Consider the following 15,619-nt stretch of genomic DNA (forward strand, 5'->3'; position numbering starts at 1 on the left):
AGTGGGAGGTCCAAGAAGAAGCTCGGATTTCAGTTCTGGCTTGTTGGGAAACTGAGTGATCCATCAAGTGATCCAGCTCAAATTCTGTAGGTTCTTTCTGAGCTGGGTTGTTTGCATGCAGACTTTTCCTGACCCAACTAGGTAATTGCATCAGTGCTTCGATGGTATGGAGACCCTCCTCCTCCTCCTCCCCCTTCCCTCAGCCGCCCTGAGTCTTTGGAGAGGGGCGGCATATAAATTGAATGAATTAAATTAAATTAAATTAATCCCTTTAGTTTATCCAACTTTTCTCCAAACTTTACCCACGGTCCCGCCCTGGCAGGGAGGGGTTTCCCCGAAGCCCCCCGGCCCCCTTGCCTCTCCAAGTGGCCTGAGTTCCTAGTGGAGGCAGCCAAAGCGGCGTCGGTCTCTTCCGGCAATCCCCTCCTTCGCCCCCTTCTCCCACTTATTAGGGGCCGGGAGAGGCTCTCTCTGCAGCCAGCCCCACCCCGGTTGCAGAGCTCAGGCGGCCGCTTTGCCTTTGCTTTCCACGCGGAGACCCGGGAGCCCGGCAGGCGGGCGGCGGCGGCGGCGGCGGCCAACGGGGGCTGGGAGCCAAGCGGGGCGGGGCGGGGCGGCGCCTCGGCCGGGGGGAGAGCAGCTGCCCCTCTGGCCGCTCTTCCTCCTCCTCGGGGGGCGCGATGGGCGCGCAGGGCTCGCAGGAGCCGCGGCCGGTGCCGGAGCAGGAGGCGATCATGGCTGAGACCGGCTGTAAGGCGGAGGGACTCCAACGCCCATCATCCGCGGGAGAGCCGAGCTGAGGGAGCCCAGAGGGAGGGCAGCTCTGGGCGGGGGAGGTGGGCTTGCCAAAGCCGGATCGGGGCTCCCTCGGGGAAGGGAGGGGAGGGAGGGGAGGGGAGCCCCACTCCTCTCGGGCCATCCCGGTTGCTTGGCCGCCTTGCGGGGGTCCCGGCCGGATTCGGCCAAGGGGCAGTTGGGGGAGGGGGCGAGAAAGGGGAGGGGGCGACGGTTCCTTTTCTCGACCCCCCACCCAGCTTTGAAGTTTCCCAGCCGGGCGGGGAAGGGCTGCCGGGGGGGGGGGGGAGGTCCGGCTCGCTGCAACAGGCGGCCCGACCGACATTTGGGGGGGAGGGGAGGGGAGGGGAGGGGGCGGCCCGTTGCCTTCCACTAGTATGAAGCCCCGCCCCTCCCCCTCCCAGAGAAGCGAATCAGCCGGTCTGCCAAGTGGTCCGAAAGAGCCTCCCAACCTCCCCCCCCCCCACGGGGCTCCCCTGGAAAGACTCTCCTGCCCCCCCTCGGCCCCTCTTCTATCCCACCCCCCCAGCAAAAGGTCCGCTTGAACCGCCTATCTGCCCCCTCCCCACCCCCCCTCAATGCCCAGGGCAAAGGCTCCTCCCTGTGGATCCAGCCAGGCCAGCCCCCTCCTCACATCAGCACAAAGTGGCCTCGTTGCTGCTTCACTCTGGCCCCTGGCAGCATTTCCTGCAATTGATCCTATAACTCCTCTCTTCTTTTGCCCAGTTTCCGAAGCCAGCCTTGCCCGCCTCTACCAGCGCTTCCAGGCCCTGGACAGGGACGACAAGGGCTACCTGAAGTAAGTGGGAAGGGGAGGCAGAGCCCGGGGGGGCAGGAAACGGGGTTGGGGGGGGCTTTGGGGCCGCAAGGCACACTTTCAAAGCTTGAACCTTTCTTATCACTGCATGGAGTTCCCCCCCCCCTTTTCCTGACCACAATATCAGTTGACATTGGCCTGAAATGGGCATTACTTAGGGTTAGTTTCAAACAAGCCAGCTTCCAACCATGGGTTACGATGTGTGGCAGGTGACGAGGCAGAAGGCCAGAAGGATAAACCAATGAACCTGAAAACCAAATTGCCTTGGGCAACCTTCTGCTTTTTTTTAGCCCTTTTCACAAATGGAGAAAGCAAATTCAAATATTTTTTGTCAGTGCACAACATACGTACAATGAGATTGGTTGCACGCGTTAAAAAGTCGTTGAAAGCCACCTTAGAAAAATAACCGAAAAAGAGCACAAGGAAGAAATCAGTTCTCCTAGTTTAAATCTGAAATATTAAAACTGAAACCATTAAAAGAACTCCAGGAAAAAAATAATGCAAATCTACTAAAATGAAAACTATGAAAATGAAAAATATTAAAATAGCTCCAGGAGAAAATAAGAGAAATATAAAGACGGTGGTTCTTGACTTACAACCATTTGCTTAGTGGCTGAACAGCAGCCCCATTGCTCACATGATCAAAATTTGGATGCCTGGCAACTGACTCATATTTATGACGGTCGCAGTGTCCCCGGGGTCACGTGATCCCCTTTTGCGACCTTCCGACACGCAAAGTCAGCGGGGAAACCCGCTTCACTTAACAGCCGTGTGACTAACTTAACGACTGCAGTGATTCACTTAACAACTCTGGTAAGAAAGGGCATAAAATGGGGCAAAACTCACTTAACAACGGTCTCACTTAGCAACAGAAATTTTGTAGTCAACTTTGGTCGAGGACTACCTATAATAATTCTTAGCTAATGGTGCTGTTTTTATTTTTTAATACGACGCAGCCCAAGACTAATGTTTTCCAAGATTCTCCCCTTAAAAGGCCACTCCGCAACTCCTCTTTTATATGGAGAATTTTTTCCCCTTTCCATCCTGCCTTATTTGTCTTGCTCTATCAAATGAGGCCCCTGGAAAGAAGCTGCATTTCCAGCAGTCTCCAAAAACATCTCTGCCACCGGAGTTGCAAACAAAGCCTCTGCAGCAGGTAGTAATCAGCAGGAAAACAGCAGATTCCAGAAGGAAGCGGAATTAAGAAAAGATAAGCATCTTTGTTTTGGAAACAGGAAACTTTGTTCAGCTTTAATTTATTACGACTGACTGACATCTGCATTTGATTATTTGCACGTCCAGTTCCAACTCTGTGTTTCTCTCATTCACCACCCTGGAGCACGTGGGAGCAAAACGGAGGAACGTGTTAGAAAATGCAATTAAATCTGATGTGAATCTATAGCTTAATCTTGGCAATTTTAAGACTTGTAGACTCCAGTTCCCAGAATTCTCCAGCCGGCTTTGCTTGAAGACTTGTGGACTTCAACTCCCAGAATTCCAAAGTTGGCTGGGAAATTTGGGGAGTTGAAGCCCGCAGGTCTTCAAGTGGCCAAGCTTAATCAGTTGCTGTAAAGTCACTTTTTTTTTCCTTTTTTGCTCTTGATAGCCGATACGATCTGGAAGGGATCGGCAAGTTGGCAGTGAACCCTATCGGAGACCGGATCATCAATGCCTTCTTCCCGGATGGGTGAGTCCGGGACAACCTCCAAAGTCCAGCCAGGGAGGAGGGATCGGGCCTGGCTGGGCCATGGTTCTCATACACCCTGCCCTAATCAAAGGAAGTGGACTCTGCTCCACCTGACTTTTGTTTACAAGCAAGAACAGGAAGAGCAGAGGGACAATGAAGCTAAGTAGCAATAGCAGAGAATCTTTCTAGCTCAGGGTTGAATTGTGTGGGATCCTTGGTGCTCTCTGAGCTTCTTGGTTTTCTTGCAGACATTTCATGACCCAACTAGGGAACATCATCAGTGCTGAAAGGGATTGTTTATATATAAGTAGCTTGCTTGTAGACAGCAAACCTCACTCCCTTCTATTCTTATTCTACGTATTCTTTTTATCTGGTAATCTCCCTGGATAAGGAACATTCTTAGAATGACCCACAAAAATGCCGTATCTTGTTCTCCCCCAGGGGTGAGGAAGCTGACTTCCGCTCCTTTGCTCGTGTGCTCGCTCACTTCCGGCCAGTGGAGGCACCTGGCAGCCCCGAGGACATCAACAGCCACCTTAGCAAGCTGAAATGTGAGTATTAAATATATTAGCTGCCTTGAATTATTTGTAAAAATAATAAAGGCAGGATACAAATGAATGAATGAATGAATGAATGAATGAATGAATGAATGAATGAATGAACGAACAAATGGACGGATGGACGAATGAATGGATGAATGAACAACTCACTCAGTCTTGTGAGAGTTGGCATTGTATTTCCAGTACTTTGATCTTCTGATTGTCATCCTTTGTTCTAATTCTTGCTTTTTCTGATTCTGGTAAAGTTGCTTTTCAGTTATACGACCAAGATAAGGATGGGAAGATCTCACGGGCTGAAATGCTGCAGGTAATTCATTGCTGGGTGATCTACTCTCTAAAGCACCTGAAGGCAGGACAAAAAGCAACAGATGGAAACTAATCAAGCAGGGAAGCAACCTGGAACTCAGGAAGAATTTCCTGACAGAACAATTAATCAGTGGAACAACTTGCCACCAGAAGTTGTGGGTGGAGGTTTTTAAGAAGAGACTGGACAGCCATTTGTCTGAAATGGTAGAGGGTCTCATGGCTAGAAGGCCTCCAAGATCCCTCCCAACCCTATTATTCTAGCTAAGCTGGCTGGGGAATTCTGGGAGTTGAAGTCCACCCATCTTTAAGTGGCCCAGGTTGAGAAACGCTGATCTAGATGCTCTGTGCAGATGCCTCTGGTGAAAAGCAGCCATGCTTGATTCTCCCCTTGCAGTGAAAAACAGACGGGGGCAGCCCCGAGTTCAAATCCAACCCTGTGAAAATAGTAAATGGCTAACTTGCACCATGGAGCCAGAGTGGACTCTCTTCTTAACAGTCCTTCCCTGTAAAATCCAAGCTTGGCTTTCATCAAGAGATGGCCCAGGGGGTGGGAATCCGCAACCCACCCACCCATCTCTGGCTGCACTCAGCTTCGGCCGTCTCTGTTCGCACCCAGGTCTTGAGAATGATGGTGGGCCTCCAAGTGACCAACGACCAGCTCGAGAATATCACGGACCGAACCATCCAGGAGGCCGACAGAGATGGAGACAACGCCATCTCCTTTGAGGAGTTTGCCAAGGTCAGTTGGACAAAAAGAAATTGACCGTTTTAGGGGGTGCAGATGCAGAGAGGCTGGGAAGGGGGAGGCAGTCCTCAATCTGTGACCATTTCTTTAACGACTGTTACAAGATCACCGGGGGGGGGGGAGGGACTTCTGAGTGGTCCTTGCACTTATGACCATCCTCACAATCACATGATCCGAGTTGGGGTGCTTGCCAACCAGCGTGTATTTATAATGATTGCAGCATCCCGAGGTCACCTGATCACCGTTTCCGACCTTCCCAATCATGGGATTCGCTTAACAATCGTGGGAAAAAACAGATGGTGAGATCAGTTGCAACTCACTTAACAACCGGTGGCTTAACAATGGGAATTCTGGTCGTAAGTGGTCTTAAGTTGACAACTACCTGTAATTGTCTGGCTTGACCAACATGGTGCCGTCCAGATGTGCTGGGACTACAACATCAGGAACGTCCCAGGCATTCCTGTAGAATTTGAACTATACTGTAGCAAGAAAGGTCATAACACGGGGGCAAAACTCACTTAACAACTGTTTCATTTAGCAGCAGAAACCTCGGGGTCGATTGTGGTCATAAGACGAGGACCTCCTGTACTCACATCAACAGGAGGTTTTCCTAAAATCTCCCTCTGATTATTATTTTTTTTGCAGTCGGTGGAAAAGCTGAATATCGAACGGAAGATGAGTCTACGAATCCTGAAATGAGGAAGGTCCAGAGGGGTCCCCCCAAAGGATTTTATGGCGAAAGGCGAAGGAAAACAACCTCCGGAATCTGATCAGATCTCTCATGGGTTCCTGAGAGTGCACAGAAAGCTTGTTTCAGGGATGCGACCCACGAGTTCGGACGGCTGACGCTTGCAGATTAGACCTCCAGTTAGGAATTAGAACTGCGATCCAAAAACAAGCCATTTATGTAATGGATGAGCTGCTTACAGGTAGTCCTTGACTTACGACCATTCGTTTAGTGTCCGTTCAAAGGGACGATGGCACTGAAAAAAGTTTTCCCCACTTACAGCAACCCCAGGGTCACGTGATCAAAATTCAAACACTTGACGACCGATTCATGAAGCCTCCCCTTTGGCGACCTTCTGATCAGCGAAGTCAATGGGGAAGCCAGATTTGCTTAACGACCGTGTGACTGCCTTAACGACCGCAGGGATTTAACACCCACAGCGATTCGGTTAATGACTGTGACCAGGAAAGTTGTAAAATTTTGCAAAATCTATTTCACAACTGTCCTGCTTAGCAAGGGAAATTTGGCGCTCGGTCATGGTTGTAAGTCGAGGACCAGTCGTGCTTTGTGTGTTTGCGGGTAGGGCAGGCGCTTCGGATAACGGGAAAGCTGTGTTGAATTGTTCCTCGCTGATGACTTGTGCACAAATATAGAATAGATTAGAGCTTGAAGGGACCTTGGAGGTCTTCTAGTCCAGCCCCCTACCATTTCAGACAAACGGTTGCCCAGTCTCTTCTTAAAAACCTCCAATGATGGAACACCCACAACTTCTGGTGGCAAGTCGTTCCACTGGTTAATTGTCCTCACTGTTAGGAGGTTTCTCCTTAGTTCTAGGTTGCTTCTCTCCTTGATTCGTTTCCATCCATTGTTTCTTGCCCTGCTTTCTGGTGCTTTGGAAAATTATATGGCCCCCTCTTCTTTGTGGCAGCCCCTCAAATACTGGAATATTGCTACCCTGTCCCCCCCTAATCCTTCTTTTCTTTAGAGTAGCCAAACCCAAATCCTGCAGCCGTTCTTCCTATGTTTTAATCTCCAGGCCTTTGATCGTCTTAGTTGCACTTTTTCCAAGGTCTCCTGCTTGGGCAGCGGGGTTTGACTAGATGACCTACAAGGTCCCTTCCAACTCTTGTCAATCTGTTAACACCTTTGTTGTAGTGTGGTGCCCAAAACTGATTGTGGTATTCCAGGTGTGGCCTTACTAAGGCTTTTCAAAGTGGCACTAATACTTCACGTGATCTACAACGCAGGACTGTATTAGCTTTTTGGGCTGCTGCTGGACACGGCGGGCTCATAAATCTCAGGCCTTGGAAATTGTTCAGGATGTTTAGCAATGGATATAAAAAGGATATAAAAGGTGCATGAAAGCAATTCCACAATTTACAACAATTTGTTGTAAACGGATGAAAGCTACAACAGAGCGGAAAAAGTGAGTTACAGCCACTCCTTGCCCTTATGACCGTTGCAGGATCCTGGGATCATGTGATCGCGATTTGTGACCTATCCAGCCGGCTTCTGACAAGCAAAGTCAATGGGGAAAATGGACACTAAGTAAGACCAGCAAAATTCCGTGCTAGACTTAAACAATTATATAGATTAAATGCTTCATTAGCCTAGATACATTTCTGGGTTTCCTTTTCTTTTTTTGTATTTTTAACTTTTCTTCCAGGGTTCCACTTTTCTGAGTCTCCTGCTCCCAAACACGACCGGCGGTTCTCAACTTGCGATCATTCATTTAATGACCGTTCATAGTCGAAAAAAAGTGGCTTGTGACCAGTCCTCACACTTATGACTGTTGTAAAATCCCCACCAGTCCTCTCTGGGCATTTGGCAAAGATCGCAGGGTCCCAGGATCACTGGATCCCCATTTGTGACCTTCTCAGCAGGTTTCTCACAGTGGAGGAAGCCAGATTCGCTTAAGGACCGCATGATCGACTTAACAATGGGTGTGATTACAACCATGGCAAGAAAAGTCCTAAAACGGGGGATGACCCACTTAAAAGCTACCTTGCTTAGCAATGTAAATTTTGGGTTCTATTGTGGATGTACGTTTCTCTTCTCTCTGTGTCTTTTTCTGTCTCTCTCTCCTCTTTCTTTCCTTTCTCTCTCATTTCTCTTCTTTCTCTCACCTGTCTTTCCCTCTCCCTCTCTCTTTCTCTCTTCTCTCTCTCTTTCCTCTCTCTCTTTCTCATCCCTCTCTTTCTCTGTCTCTCCCTTCCTCTCCCTCTCTCTCCCTTTCTTGCTCTTTTCTCTGTCTTTTTCTGTCTCTGCCTCCTCTTTCCTTTCTCTCTCATCTCTTTCCTTTCTCTCGGCTGTCTTTCCCTCTCCCTCTCTCTCTTTCCTCTCTCTCTGCCTTTCTCTCCTTTTTTCCCTCTTTCTCTCATCCCTCTCTTTCTCTCTCCTCTCTCTGTTTTTCTCTCCTCTCTCTTTTTCTTTCCTCTCCCTCCCTCTCTCTCTCTGTGAGTGCACAGACAGGGCCAAATGACCACGGAGGGAGCTCTAACTTTCAGCTGCCAGGAAAGTTCACCCACTGGCTATCAACAGCCTTGGCATACACCGCATTCCAGGTGGGGGGGCCTGGCGGGGGCTGAGCTGCCAACCGCCCAAGTTACTCTAAGCCAAGAATTTGCAAGGGCGGGTGGAGATTTTCCCTGAATTTCTTTCAGGGGAGGAAAACATGGCCCAGCCCCCTAACCCTGCCCAGCTGCAAAACACAAAAGAAACTGCCTGTGTTACTGGCTAGATGCACCTCCACCTATTAAATACGAGTTCAAGTGATTTATTTTATTTCCTAGATGCCCATCCTGCCTTTATTGTTTTTATAAATAACTCAAGGTTGAATGTACATAATGTTCCCTCCTCCTGTTTTCTTCACAACAACCACCCTGTGAGGTAGGTTGAATGGAAGGAGTCGCCCAGCCGGCTTTCATGCCTAAGGCAGGACTAGAACTCACCGTCTCCTGGTTTCTACCCCAGCATCTCAAACCACTACACCAAAGGCTTGCCTTCTCTTAGCCCTAAAAAACAACCCTGCGAGGTGGGCTGGGCTAAGTTTCCCAGACAGCTTTTCATAGCCCTGGGGTGGGGGAGGGTGGAATAGACCCCCCCAGTCCCCTCTGGGCCAGCCGATTCCTTAGTCCCCACCTCCAGCTATTGCTTCCCCGGCCGAAGTGAAGACCCCCTGCGAGTTTGGCCCTTGCACATCCTGCCAAACCTCCCCCCACCCTGCACAGAAGGCATTTTTTGCAACACCTCAAGCCCCTCTTGGGGGGGGAGGGGGTCGCCCCACCTCTTCCCCCTCCTGCTCAGGCACCCGAGAGATGATTCAGAATTTAGAACAGCGTGGGAAGGGGCCTTTGGAGGTCTTCTAGTCCATCCCCCTGCTCAAGCAGGAGACCCTATCCCATTTCAGACAAGCGGCTGTCCAGCCTCTTCTTCAAAACCTCCGGTGATGGAGCGCACCACGACTTCTGGTGGCAAGCCGTTCCGCTGGTGAACTGTCCTCAAGGCAAAGCGAACCTCCTCGTCCGTCCGCAGCACGTGCGGAGACCCCCGCCCCACCCGGGTGGGCACCAGTCCAGGAGGATGCCAAGCTCCCCCACCCCCACCCTCCTTCCCGGCTCCTCGATGCGTCTCTGCCTGCCCACCCCATCACCCCCCCAGTTCCCCCTCCCCACCTGGGCGATGCCTGGGGCTGACCAGCTGATGCTCGCCCAACCCCCCCCCCCACTGCAGCCCGGCTCTGCATGGTCTCATGACGTCATTCCCGGGGCTGGCCAATGGCCGCGCGCCCAGCTGGAGCCCCCCCGCCTCCCCCCTCCCCCGCTGCAGGACAGCCGGGCCGGGGACGGAGCGCGCCAGCTGCTGCTGCTGCTGCTTTAGGGGCGGGGGTCGCGAGGGGCTCTTTGTCTCCATCGCGGAGCCGCCGCCGCCGCCGTCACGTTGCATCGGGGACTCCCCTCCGGCATGGCCGGCCTGAGCATCAGCAGCAGCAGCCCCCCAGGAAGGAGCCCCCCGCGCCCCCCACCCTGCAGGTAGGGGAGCCCCCCGGCTTGCCCGGCGGAGCCCGACCAGAGCATCCTCCGCGGACGCCCCCTTCGCCTCTGCGGAGCCCATCTCTGGCCCCGCTCCAGAGCAAAGAAGCAGGTAAGGCTGCCCTTGCCAGCTTCCCTTCCGGCGACCCCAGACCCAATAGAAAGCGGGGAGTCAAACTGGGCTCGGTCTTTCCAAGGGGCGACCGTGGGACTGCAGGAGGATGACTGGCTGGTGGGGGGGTGGGGGAATCAGCAGGGAGGGCCCCCAAATCTGTTTTTCCTGAACCCCCTTAAAGCCCCTTCGGGGTTTGTGACCCCAAAGCCTTGGCGGTGGGGGGTCCCTGTTCATTTTAGAGGGAGGGGGCTGTGGATTGCCCCCCAGGCCTTGCAACAAGGCCCAGAATTTAGGCTGCAGGTGTGTTTGGGAACACTCCCCTCCCTCTGATCAATTTGCATCCTCCCAAGGCTTGGGTGGGGGAACCCTCCAGGGTGGAAAATGGGTGGATGAAATCAATCTATGGGGCTGCTCCATTTAATGTGGGTGGGTGGGTGGGTGGGTGCGGTTCCTCTCGGGTCAAACCCAACAGAATGAAACAAGACACCGTACAATTGAGGCTAGCCAGAACTCTGGGGCCCTCGTAACCGGAATTCAAAAAACAAGGATGCAGAATAACAAGAGATGGAAGGACCTTGGAGGTCTTCTCGTCCAAGCCCAGACCCTCGGCAGGGATGTCCAACCTGTGGACTTCAATTCCCAGAATTCCCCAGCCAGTGGTCTCTTGAAAAAAGCAGCTCTGGGATTAAATTCCATTAAATGTAAAAAAAAAAAAAAAAAGAGGGAGGTAGAGTATGAGAAGGGCCCAATTCCAGCAATAGCCAATCCTGAGATTATATCAAGTAACTATCAGAAGAGTTTCTGGACATGTGCAAAGTGCTTCCCTGTCTCCCTTACAGTCCTTCTTTGGATGGGCTTACAAGATTGGCCAAATGTCCAAGTTTTTGCATTTATAAATCAGGGGAACTGGGTGGAAATAGGTTGATGTTCTGGAGGCCAATTAAAAATAAAGATTGGAGCACAAGCACCAAGGGGATTTCTTGATATATTTTTTTCTTCATGAGAAGCTCCCAATTTGGGGGGAGGGGGAGACACAACTGGGCCTGAATCAGAAATTAGAACAGCAATAAAAAGAAAAGCATTGATAACTGATAAGGAACTGTGTAAGTCTAATCGAGGGGTCTTCAAATTTGGCAGCTTTTAGACTGGTGGATTTCAACTCCCAGAATTCTGGGAGTTGAAGTCCACCAATCTTAAAGTTGAAAATCTCTGGTCTAGTCTAACAAAGAGAAGGACTGGGGTGACAATGATAGCACCTTCCAATATCTGAGGGGCTGCCCCAAAGAAGAGGGGGGGGTTCCACCTATTCTCCAAAGCCCCTGAGGGCAGGACAAGAAGCAACGGATGGAAACTAATCCAGGAGACAAGCAACCTAGAACTAAGGAGAAATTCCCTGACAGTGAGGACAATTAACGGCTTGTCTTCAGAAATTGTGGGGGCTCCATCACTGGAGGTTTTTAAGAAGAGATTGGACAGCCATTGGTCTGAAATAGTGTCTCCTGCGACAGCAGCGGGTCAGACTAGACGACCTCCGCAGTCCCTCCCAACTCTTGTTGTTCTGGATTTAATTTTAATATGCTTTCCATTCAGCATTACTACCTGGTGGTGCTGTAACATAGGTGCTCAGGCTTCAAATATTTATTTTTGAATTTAAAAGTTAAAAAATAAAAGTAAATTATTTTTCATTTAAAAGGTACCAATATAAAAACAGACTTACTTGCCCCAAAGACAGTCACAACGTAAGAAGCCAACGCACCTTCTTTGGCGAACTCAAACCGGTGGGAACACTGGACTTTGGGAAGGAATTGTGGCTACCATGTCAACCATCAGCCCCGAATAGTAAGTATTCTGCAACCGAAAAGGATCCGTTGCCGGGAGGGTCTTACCTGCATCCCACTAAGCTCAGGATGATGGAAAAGGAGTCGCACATGTGAGATGAGCAAGGAAATTGAATGAAGCAGATAATAAATAAGGGCTTACAGGTATCCTCGACTTACGACCACAGTTGAGTTCAAAATTTATGTTGCTAAGTGAGTTGTTAAGTGAGTTAGGGTTGTAAGTGAGACACAGTCTATCTGCTAAGCAAGGCGGTTGATTTTTACAACTGTTTTAGCCACGGACATTAAGTGAGTCCAGCTTCCCCCATTGACTTTGCTTGTCAGAAGCCAGCTGTGAAGATCGCAGATGGCGATCCCGTAACCACAGGACATTGCAACCGTCGTAAATACCAAATGCCCTTATTTGGTTGGTAAACGAATGGTCGTAAGTCGAGGACTACGTGTACCAGACATTTAAATGCTGACCCCTTTTTGTCTATTTTTGCTTCCTCAACGACAGCGATTATTTATTTAAGTTGCTGCTCATCGGAGATTCCGGAGTGGGGAAGTCCTGCCTCCTCCTACGATTTGCGGTAAGAGGGGATTTTGGGTGGAAACTGATGGGGGAGGGCAGGCAGGATTCAAATTCAGGGCCTCGTTTTCAGGGCCGGGTTGAGTTTGGGACTAGAGGAGGAAGAGGCTTCTGAGAAAATGCTCCGAGGACTTTTTGCAATCCTGAAGTCAGCGGGGCCGGACAGACAAGAAGATAAGGGACCTAATTCAGATTCAGGCCATCTGTCCCTCAAATCTCTTCGGGATAGAGAGCGAGGGACATCTGGACAGGAGTCCGATAAATGATCCAGATGATGGTCACTTTGAGGAACATCCCTCACCGACAACCAAACCCCAAATGTGCCTTTTCAAGAGGCAACTGGGCTTTTTCCTTGAAGACGTTTCACTTCTTCAAGGAAAGTGAAACGTCACCAAGGAGCTTTTTAAGGGTTTGAACTTCATGAACTGAAGAAGCTCACGAGGATAAGAAGTGAAACGTCTTCAAGGAAAAAAAGCCCAAGAAAGTCCAGTTGCCTTTTTTGGAAAAAGAATAGTTCTGGGACAACCATGACCTGGAGGATTGAGGATCCCCATCTGCACCCCGAAAAAATCCTCATATCTGGTTCAAAGGTCCCCCAATTTCAAGAACTTATGGAGTCCACCAACCACTCTTGGGAGAGCTCTTTGAGGAACGTCTATGCCAGAGATCTTCAAACTTGGCAGCTTTAAGACTTATGGACTTCAACTCTCAGAATTCTCCAGCCAGCATAGCATAGCTGGCTGGAAAATTCTGAGAGTTGAAGTCCACAAGTCTTAAAGCTGCCAAGTTTGAAGACCTCTGCTCTACGCTCTTAAATCTCCGATGGTCCTTTTCTTTCCCCAGGATGACACTTACACGGACAGTTACATTAGCACCATTGGAGTGGACTTCAAAATCCGGACCATCGAGCTAGAAGGAAGGACCATCAAGTTGCAAATTGTGAGTATCTCCAGGGGGTTAGAAGAGAAGTTGAGAATCAAGGCCACTGCTGCTTCCTCCCCTCTTTAGACGCCTGGCGTAACTTCTGCATAAGTAGGCCGAGAAGAGGAACAGAGTTTGTTCTTCTTGTCCTCCACTTGGGAAACTGTAGCTGCTGATTCCACTGTCTGGGGTCTCTCACATTTCTTTTCTCCTCAGTGGGACACGGCTGGCCAGGAGCGCTTCCGAACCATCACCTCCAGCTACTACCGAGGCGCACACGGCATTATCATTGTCTACGATGTGACGGACCAGGTAAGGCAGGTGGTTCTGCACAGCTGGCAGAGAAGAAGCATTGTTAGGTAGCCTCCATCCATGAGGTCTCCGGCTCAAGCAGGGGGTGGAGCTAGAACAGGGGTCTCCAAACTTGGCAACTTTAAGACTTGTGGACTTTCAACTGGCAGAATTTGGGTTTAGGAATTCTGGGAGTTGAAGTCTGCAAGTCTTTAAGTTGCCATGTTTGGAGACTTCTGGAAGACCTTCCTAGTCCCTTCCAAACCTGTTATTTTATCTTCTGTGTTCCATCCTTCCAACCACTAACTTTCTCAGCTTCTACAAGTACAGTTAATCCTCGATTTATGACCACAATTGAGCCCAGCTCAATTGTGTTAAGTGAGAAAAAGTTAAGTGGGTTTTGCCCCATTTTGAAACCTCTCTTGTCACAGTTGTTAAATCACTGTAGTAACACAACACAATTGTAAAATGAATGTGATCTCCACTGACATACATACACAGACAGACAGACAGATAATATAGAGAGATAGACAGACAAACGGATGCAAAACTTTTGCCTAAAAAAAACCAGGTATCTGGATTAGGAACAAATGAAGTGATAACTCCAAATGCAGGTATTTTACGACATCTCTTCCTCCTCCTCCTAGGATTCCTTCAACAACATGCATCTTTGGCTGGAGGAGATTACTCGCTATGCCAGCGAGAACGTCAACAAGCTGATTGTGGGAAACAAGAGTGATCTTTCCAGCAAGAAAGCAGTGGATTACACAACTGCCAAGGTGCATTTGGGGATGGAGGGGAAGGGATCTGGGCGGGTCACACTCCAGGTTTGATCTAGCATTGACCTGAAATAGATCCAGATGGGGTTGAAGGAAACTGCCAACCTACGACTCTGCTCAACCACAACTCCCAGTAGTAAGTCAAGGGCAAGACATTGGGGTTATCTGAAGTTATAAATCCCCCATCTTTACATCAAGTAAAAATATTAATATCCTGACCAAATGAACAGATTTTATATCGAATGCAAGAAGTTATAAAGGCATACAGTACTGTACCAGGAGACAGTGAGTTCTAGTCCCACCTTAGGCATGGAAGCCAGCGGGGTGACTTTGAGCCAAACACCAGGAAATGGTGGATTCTAGTCCTGCCTTAGATACAAAAGCCAGATGGATGATTTTGAGCCAGTCTCTCTCTCTCTCTGTCTCAGCCCAACCCACCTCACAGGGTTGTTGTGGGGAAAAGAGGAGGAGGAAGGCATGTTGGATATGTTTGCCACCTTGAGTTATTTTAAAATAATAATAATAATAATAAAAAAGCAGGATACAAATAAACAAATAAATAGCTCTGGGGAGGTCTATCAAACTTTGGTAGCTGAGCAACCGGTCGTTCAGTGAGGCCTATCCATTAAGCGAGGACTGTAAGGAGATTTTTACCGTGCTCTTATTCTGCCCTCTCCGGATGCAGGAATATGCCGACTCGCTGGCCGTGCCTTTCCTGGAGACGAGCGCCAAGAATGCCACCAATGTCGAGCAGGCTTTCTTGACCATGGCGGCTGAGATCAAGAACCGGGTCAGCAGCGGCCCAACGCAAAACGACAGCCACAAATCGGCCGTCCACATCCAGAGCGGCCCCTTACGACAAGACGGCGCAGGGGCCGGCGAAGATGGGGGCAGAGGATGCTGCTAAGAGGCCGCCATCCATAGAGGGCAGAGTTCGGGGAGTGCCCGGGAAGGGGGGCCATGCCAGCCCTGGGAAGCCCCCCCGCCTCGCCAGCTTACCTTTGCAGACTCGGAATCTCAAAATGGAGCATCTGACCGTAACGTCATCTTGGCTTGGTCTGTGCTGGCTTCGTTCCACTTCTCTGGACTTTGGACATTTGTCCCTAATCCACCTCTTCCTATGCCAGGCTCTTTCTCCATCGGGATTCCCTGGACCAGATGCCTGACCACTGCACTGTCCAGCCGTGGTCATCTCGCCGTCCAGAAAACGGCCAAGTTGGAGCACATATTCAGAAGAAACTCACGGACCCCCCTCCTCACAACATAGAGTTTCCTGCTTGATCAGGGGGTTGGACTAGACCTCCAAGGTCCCTCCCAACTCTATTATTCCATGATACATGCCGCATGCCCTCCGTTACATTTCACGTGGGGGTCGCAGCCCCTTCCTCTCGTTTCTTTAACACCCCCTTTTATTTCATGGTTGAAGACCCTTAGGG

General features: G+C 50.1%; 2 protein-coding genes across 3 annotated transcripts; both read left to right on the forward strand.

Annotated features, from left to right (window-relative positions):
• The first annotated feature begins 666 nt into the window (after positions 1-666).
• On the forward strand, positions 667-7,248 carry LOC139321258 (calcineurin B homologous protein 2-like). 2 transcript variants are annotated; one of them, XM_070949921.1, is made up of 7 exons: positions 667-750; positions 1,522-1,594; positions 3,219-3,299; positions 3,741-3,850; positions 4,105-4,166; positions 4,782-4,904; positions 5,556-7,248. In XM_070949921.1, the coding sequence occupies exons 1-7, from the start codon at positions 681-683 to the stop codon at positions 5,607-5,609; spliced, it is 573 nt and encodes a 190-aa protein (XP_070806022.1). In that variant the 5' UTR covers positions 667-680; the 3' UTR covers positions 5,610-7,248. The 2 variants fall into 2 exon arrangements, with proteins under 2 accessions (XP_070806022.1, XP_070806021.1); XM_070949920.1 differs by lacking the exon at positions 667-750 and having other exon boundaries at positions 1,374-1,594.
• Positions 7,249-9,754: 2,506 nt separating this feature from the next.
• Positions 9,755-15,115, forward strand: LOC139320819 (ras-related protein ORAB-1-like). The gene is made up of 7 exons (XM_070949258.1): positions 9,755-9,780; positions 11,477-11,622; positions 12,121-12,193; positions 13,036-13,131; positions 13,330-13,425; positions 14,052-14,183; positions 14,869-15,115. Exons 2-7 carry the CDS (start codon positions 11,600-11,602, stop codon positions 15,088-15,090), a joined length of 642 nt encoding a protein of 213 aa, XP_070805359.1. The 5' UTR covers positions 9,755-9,780; positions 11,477-11,599; the 3' UTR covers positions 15,091-15,115.
• Positions 15,116-15,619: the final 504 nt, after the last annotated feature.

The sequence above is a fragment of the Pituophis catenifer genome, unplaced genomic scaffold (genome assembly GCF_029215685.1).
Source record: "Pituophis catenifer annectens isolate HBS135680 unplaced genomic scaffold, rPitCat1.0.hap2 SCAF_9, whole genome shotgun sequence".
In the NCBI taxonomy this organism is placed as follows: domain Eukaryota; kingdom Metazoa; phylum Chordata; class Lepidosauria; order Squamata; family Colubridae; genus Pituophis; species Pituophis catenifer.